Source organism: Etheostoma spectabile, chromosome 17 (assembly GCF_008692095.1).
Source record: "Etheostoma spectabile isolate EspeVRDwgs_2016 chromosome 17, UIUC_Espe_1.0, whole genome shotgun sequence".
NCBI classification, from domain to species: Eukaryota; Metazoa; Chordata; class Actinopteri; order Perciformes; family Percidae; genus Etheostoma; species Etheostoma spectabile.
Window position 1 is genome coordinate 15434846 of NC_045749.1, and position 7391 is coordinate 15442236.

Genomic DNA, 7391 nt, shown 5'->3' on the forward strand with positions numbered 1-7391 from the left:
GATAAATGTGGAAAAGTCTTTTCTAAAAGGAAAAGATTATACAATAAGCATACTGTAAGCACCCTCTGGTGGCCTTTAATGTACCATGGCAACTTACTACAATAGATGTCCCTCAATCAATATACTGTGTGATGGAACAACCTTATTTTACATGTGATTTCTGTTTCAGTCAAATGCCGTTTGTAACAAATAAAAACTTCATGAATGCCAAGACAAATTCTAAATTCAAATCCTATTTATGTAGAGGTGATAGCAACTAACTAGACATTCACTTAATTATTGGATTAGACATGTATTGCCAAAATGTCCTTATAGTTCAGTCAAATGTTTTTTCTCCGTAAGATAATGATAATAATAACACTTTTCAATGAGGATTCATGTTTTAGTTGTATTCTTTGCTGCAAATGCATTGGTTTGTATCCCTGTGATACAGCAGTTATCAGGATCCCAGCGTGCATATTCATAAAACCACAGAATTCTTCTTTCAGGAACCCAAAGACATTCAGTACATCCAACAAACCTATAGGACATTTTAATAAACCACTCACCTTTGATTTTAATTCCACAGCACTCTCTAATGCATAAATTACACTCTCTCACTCTGTAAATTCACACACACACACACACGCACGCACGCACACGCACGAATCCCCTGATTCGTCACTCCTTTGCTTGCAAATAATCAACACAAGGTGAAGCATAGATATGGAGTACAGGCAATAAACCCACTGCCTTCTGGAGTGAGGCATTGGAGCAAATGCACAGTTTCCACTGCTGGATTCGGCTGTGATGTAGCATTGCCCACTGCACACATCAGGGCGTGAGCTGAGGCTGTGCTCCTAGGCTATGCAAAGTCCAGCCTCAGGATCAAGTTTAACCTCAGTTTAACCTCCATTTTGGCTTTTAGCGCAGTGTCATGGGCATCTCTCTCCCTCCACCAAACAGGCTTCTGTTTTATGATAAATGTTTTTTATGTCCACCTCTCTCGGTCGGTCCTCTCTCTGTCCTCCATGGCCCATTGCTGTCATATGATCTTTATTAGTTTAGCTGGAGATTGACAGAAGCCCATGTTCATCAGCAGTGTCAAGAATCCTGCATATAACCGGAGACTCAACCTAGGAGAAAGAAAAAAAAAAAAAAAAATGTTAATCAACTCGAACATGGAGCCAATGAAAGGGGCTGACCTCATGTCTGCACAAAGTCAGTATTATTAGAACTAGACTTCCTCCCTTTCATTCATTTCCAAGGCAATTATTGCCATTCAGTGTTATATGGTATAAAAAACTACTTGATAGACCCACAGACTTGAAAACAGTTTAAGCAACTTTCTTTCGTCATGCCCTTTTTGGGAGCCGAATAAATTTTATACCATATACTACATTTATAGCATTTTTAGGAACCGATAACAGTATTGGAGAAACAAGTATTAAAACAAATGAATACTGGAGAAAGTACACTGTATTTTATTAAAATAACATTATAAATGAAAGCAAGTTAAGTTTGCCCAACCACCCACATATTGGACTTTTGTTGAATGTAAAGATGCAGTAGGTAAGACTTATATTTAAAGTGCTACATAAAGCAGGTCATTTAAAAAAAAAAACTGGCTTCTCTGGCACACGCAATTATTCTTCCTCATGGAGGGAGGGACATAGGAGACTGATTGAGCTTTAGCAGAAGGGGAGGGGGGTGACACAGAGAAGTTGTCAATGTTGAAATTCTTTGGCTAAATCCTGGATCTTCACATTCCTACTTACAGCACCTTTAAGCTGGGGTTAGCACACTAGTTAAGGTTCAGCAATAACCTGATACACGGCTACTAAGCATGTGTTTCTTTTTCAGTGACGGTGACTCAGTGGTAACTAGAGAACTTACCCCAAGGATGTACTGACAGGTCTGAGGCTCCAGCATATAGACAGTGACCGCATGGGGAGACTCTGACTCCTTACATCTGACAGAGAGAGAAGAGCAATGAGATGAGTGAATCAACTGGGAAACATCAGGGTATTGTCTTAACTTGTGTGTTGACCCAGGGCTTTGGCACTGATCCGGTGTTACGGTCTCACTCACTTAAGCTTGACGATGACCTGTCTGGGCTTCCCTGTCAGATCACACATATCCCCGTGGCCATAGAAGTGGGAAACCAACCTGTCATGGAGCAGAGACAATGAGATCATATGAATCAACAATAATCTCAGTTTAATTTTTGTTCAGGTTAGGCTTCAAATGACCTACTTGACTTTCTGACCTCCCTCCTCTTTGAGCTGGTAGGATCGGGCGACGTTCTTCTTGGCCCACTCAGCGTGCTCCACGGCGTTCCAGTTCCCGACCACCACCGTGTTCTTTCCTTGCTCTTTATCCTGGGGCACCAAGGCACATTTTATCACTTTTTATCACGGTACAAGTGCAATGTAATGTACAGAACCATCTCCCATTCACAGTTAAAATAAACCACTACCACAATTATACATTTTCTGTCAACTGACTTTTACATTGGTGGAAGTACAGCTGAAACAATTACTTTATAAATTAATCAAAGCGGAAAATGAATCGCCACCTATTTTGAGAAGTGATTAATCATTCAAGTCTTTTATCAAGGAAGATGGCAAAAGTTCTTCAGCTCCAGATTCTCAACTTGCCTACTTATCAATGTTGTATGTAATAAAGAAAAATAACAAAAATGTAACAGCTTAAACAGATACTACAAGTACATTTCTTTTTTTTTTGTGTTTTTGTTGATATTCCAAATTAATCACCCATTCTCCCACACACTCACACTAGCGTAGATGGACTCTTACCTCATGATACTGATGGACATGCTTTCCATAACAGAATTCATATTTCCACCACCCGACCCCCTGGAAAAACACACACACACACACACACACACACACACACACACACACACACACACACACACACACACACACACACACACACACACACACACACACACACACACACACACGTTATTGTGTCACTGAATGGTTTATTAAACATAACCCAGGGGCTATATAGATGGAGCATGCCTCACCCCATGCAGACAGTACGAGCCGCTGAGGAACTCCCTGATTAGCTGGTCATCCGTCAGGCGAGAGATGTGAGTGGTGCCGACAGTGACCTGAGACTGCCCTCCAACCGTCATGGGTTTGTGGGTGGAGGTGAAGGCCTCCTCTCTCACTGGTGATGTGTCCTCCTGTAACACATCAAAGGTGTGAATGAGCCAGGTAGGGGTGGTAATCACATTTTGATACATCATCACGATTCTTATGTCATGATACGATATTATTGCGATTCAAAACATCTATATTTAAATTTATTAGCTTTTTACCAACTATAAAGTTTCCCAATTTGAAATGATGTCCCCAAAAGGAAACTTTGTCAATAGATTTCATTTTGTTTAATCTAAAAAGATAACATTTCTCGGTTTGTTCATCTCACTTCAGTTTCATTGCTGCAAAATGGAATTGTCAAGAAGACAAACTGACCAACACATATGTAATAAAAGATTAATCCTTGGCGTCTGTGTATCAATGCAGTATTGCCACAGAAAATATCGCGATACTATGCTGTATGCTGTATCCATCCCCCCCGCTGGTACGTGCAGTAGATGCAACGTGCAGTCCCCGTTTTTCCCCCATGTGTCATTTCTGTCTCACCTCTCTGGTCTCGGAGGGGGAGCTGAAAGGTGGTTTAAGTTGCTCCTCTTGCTCCTTGTCCAACTGGGCGAGCCGCAGAGGCCGCAAAGGCGAGCCTGCCAGAGCCTGGCAGAAGATGGCGTTAACTGGGGAGGACTTGAACCTGCAAGGAATATTTGGAAAACGCATTTCAGTGGAACCCTGCCACAACGGACATACACATGCCTCTACTAGCGAGACGTATTACTTTGAGCACAGTATTTCAAGTTAACCGTTTCTTTTTCTTTTAAAGATAATTTCTTTGGGCATTGTAGGCCTTTAATACCAAAGGATTGCTGAAGACATGAAAGGGGAGAGAGGGGGAATAACATGCAGCAAAGGGCCGCAGGTTGGAGTCAAACTTGCGGCCGCTGTGTCAAGAAGCAAACCTCTATATATGTGCACCTGCTCTACCAACTGAGCTACCCCGGCCACAATGTAATAATTTCTGGTAGATCTACCTGTATTTTGGGTGTGGGCAAAGCAGCGGTGTCAACACCACCACCTCATATTCACAGGTAGTGACCTCAGCGACAGACAAGATCTCATGCTTGGCCTCTGGATGACAGACGTACAGCACAGACGTGGAGCGAGCCTCGTTCTGTTTCAGCACACAAGGAGTCCCATTTCCCATCTCCAGTGAGAAGTAGGGAGTCAGCTGGCCTTCAATATTCTTAGAGGGCACCTGGACACAAGTGGAACGTATGACGAAAACAGAACAGATGCAACACATCTGAAAATTGACAGCTGGCCTGGCAAATATAGTTGTTTATAGTTAAGTTTCACTATTATACTTACATCAATTTCAGTTGCTGATTTGACATTTTCTGCCTCCTCAACTTTATCTGAAGACAATAATAATTTACCTTTAGCACAATAAGCAAAAGACTAATACACTAATTAACTATATTTATGTTAAATCTATATATCATAAGATATACCGTAAGATGACATACACAAATTAACTCACCCGTCTCTGTTGGCTGGCTCTTCTGTGCCATATTCCCCAGGAAGTACTCTTGAACACTAACCTTCTATGGAAACACACACATATACCTTCAGTACATACTGCGGTAAGTGTGGTTCACATTAATGGCATCTGAAAGTGATTTTACCCTCTCAAAACACTGACCTGGCCAGTCTCCTTCTCCTCATGAAACTGTCTTATATGCTTCCCATGGCATACTTCATATGTCCAGTATGATTCAATCTGCAACGTTGGCAAACCAAGAGCCTGTTTAGAGTTGTTACACTCTCAGAAACAGTGTTTAGTTACGCTCTGTTAATGTAGCGTGAACTTCTTCTGAACACAGTTTCCGCTGAGAGTAGTGGGGAAATTAGATGGAAATAAAATTTAAACTTGGGAGGTCTCACCCTGTAGGAGCAGCTGCTGCGTTTGAATAGTGGCTCCAGCAGTTCCCCCGGACTAGGCCCACTGTACTCCTTGTCATCATCCTAAATCAACAAAATGCACCAAACAAATGCATTAGGAGTGAAAGAGAGATAAGGCGGCATGGGAAGTGGTGCCAGTGAACACAAGAACAATAAAAAACTGAAAAGTAGCTTAATATAGATTAGAATTGAAAATTGAATTAAAAAGACACACACACACACACACACACACACACACACACACACACACACACACACACACACACACACACAAAAACAACAATTTAGGTTAACCATGGTTATCATCTAGTAGAACTACTCTTTATGCGTTTCATTAAGTTATTTATTTAAATCTATTGGTATTATTCTTCTCAAGGCTGTGCGGTGTTATTTATTTTGCTTGGTTGTTTCTCCTTTTCATTTTCCCTCAGTTGTTTTCTTATATCAGCTGTTTATGGCTGTTGTTTGGCTGGCTGTCTCTTTTTCATTCTTTTGTTGATGTTGTTTGTTTGTTCGTCTTTCTCCGCCCCAAGTCCCCATCCCCGTTCTATTGCATGTTTTTTTGCTTTGAGCAATATTTGTTTTCCTCTGTTGTTTTCTGTTGTCCCCCCCTTTCTCTTGCAGGTATGGTCCCTTCTCTATTGTGTCTGTTTGTGTGGTGTTTGTGCCATTCAACCCCATTTCTGTCCCCCTGTCCCGCCCGTGAAAAATCGTAAATAAATAATAAAACCGACAAAGGAGTATGTTAAAACTCTCTTGTAAAAGTAAAACCTGTTTGGAAAAACAAGGTATTCAGCTCCTCATACTGTATACCAGGCTGTGAGGCAGGTCAGCTTAAAAAAAAAAAAATTAAAATATACATTATATGTCATATTTGTACAATGTGGAATCTTGCTGCACATCATGCAGATCCGTTTTTTTGACAGTCAAACAACAAAGTTGCAGATATGCATGATATCTAACTAACTACAAACTTATGACACAGATTGCAGATAATTTAATGGAAGATATAGGCTTGTCTGTGTATAGAATGCCCATCTACGCAGTGTCTTCCAAGTTGTTCACCTTTTAGAAATGTTTAAAGAATGAAGGAGCAGAGTTGTGTCACACCATCTTTTGTAACATGACATGCCATTGATTGTATGCATATTTGAAGAGAATCTATTATGAGACGTAAAACACTGCTTATAGACAGCCTTGCATTTACCCAGTGGGGTGGATTGAAGCTGCTTTGCCTGATACTTGTGCCATTAAGTCTTGAACTATTATCTGTGGAAGCAACACAAAAAAAGCTGTTCATGGCTTACCTCATCTCCAGATACCAGGGAAGGCAGGAGACATTTATACTTCTCCTTCTCTGTTGTTGTCATGATGACAAAGTCATCTTCCTTGTAAAGTACCCCTGAAGCTGGCTGAAATCCAAAGACAAACGTCTGTTACTCTAACGTCGCTGATGAAGGAAAGAGGAAACTACACAGTTGGCAGTAACATCTCCACTAACCTAATAGTAAATATGTTCCCCTAAAACAACAGTGTTACTAAAGGAGGAGACCTACCAGCGTAAATTCAGCGCCAGGCCAGGTGATTTTGAAAGGGATTTCGTCTGTAAAGGAGGGATAGCCCCCTCTGTTTGTTGAGACGCCGCTGCAGACCTCCAACAGCCCCCCGAGAAGCACCACCAGCAGCCCAACCATGATCTCTCCTGTCCGGCTGCTGAGCTCTTACAGCCCGCTCCTCATGTAAGATAACAGTCTGCTCACCACACACTAACAGCGGCCTGAGTGACGAATTAAACGCTACCTCAAAGTCCGAGGAAGACTGGTTTTGACAGACGTAAGATATGACTGCAGACGGATGTCAATACGGCACAAAATACAGGAAGTGAACTGTTTGCCACGTCGTGTTCCGCCTATGGTTCCGCCTGTGCGTTGGGCTGAAATAACAGCAGCCCCCTCTGGTGGCAACACCGAGTATTGAAAACAAAACAAATAGGTAAACACATGGACTGTAGGCTACATTTTAACAGTCCACAATTAAATCATGATTAAAAAATTAAAGTCCAACTTTTTAATAAACCACAGTTGTAATATATCAGTGTTGTACCACTTTTTCTAACAGTCTTGCCCAATTGCTGGTTCAAGTCAAATATGGGCCAACACAACTTCAAAAAGACTGCCTATGTCCAGCGTGTCCCCTAGGAAAAATACATACTGCTCATTTTGTATTCACTCTACATTAATTATGTGACTTACAATGACAGTTCAGCTTTACCATGCATACTATAAGCTATTTCTTGCAATATTTTAAATCTTTGCAACATCA

At 41.3% G+C, this 7391-nt stretch overlaps 1 protein-coding gene across 1 annotated transcript; it reads right to left on the bottom strand.

The window, feature by feature from the left end:
• Positions 1–368: 368 nt before the first annotated feature.
• Positions 369–6960, bottom strand: erlec1 (endoplasmic reticulum lectin 1). Its single transcript, XM_032540660.1, has 14 exons — positions 6626–6960; positions 6377–6481; positions 5052–5132; positions 4810–4887; positions 4648–4711; positions 4476–4522; positions 4139–4362; positions 3660–3801; positions 3035–3196; positions 2799–2858; positions 2236–2360; positions 2071–2148; positions 1876–1951; positions 369–1115 (listed from the first exon to the last, which is right to left on the bottom strand). The coding sequence occupies exons 1-14, from the start codon at positions 6761–6763 to the stop codon at positions 1044–1046; spliced, it is 1452 nt and encodes a 483-aa protein (XP_032396551.1). The 5' UTR covers positions 6764–6960; the 3' UTR covers positions 369–1043.
• Positions 6961–7391: the final 431 nt, after the last annotated feature.

What these genes read in the sequence shown, in the direction of transcription:
- erlec1 (XM_032540660.1), bottom strand. Translation starts at nt 6,763, where the DNA reads ATGGTTGGGCTGCTGGTGGTGCTTCTCGGGGGGCTGTTGGAGGTCTGC. An exon ending in CTGGCGCTGAATTTACGCTG is followed by an intron (nt 6,482 to 6,625) that starts GTAGGTCTCCTC and finishes TTTGGATTTCAG; the next exon opens with CCAGCTTCAGGGGTACTTTA. An exon ending in ATGTCCATCAGTATCATGAG is followed by an intron (nt 2,361 to 2,798) that starts GTAAGAGTCCAT and finishes TTGGTGCCCCAG; the next exon opens with GATAAAGAGCAAGGAAAGAA.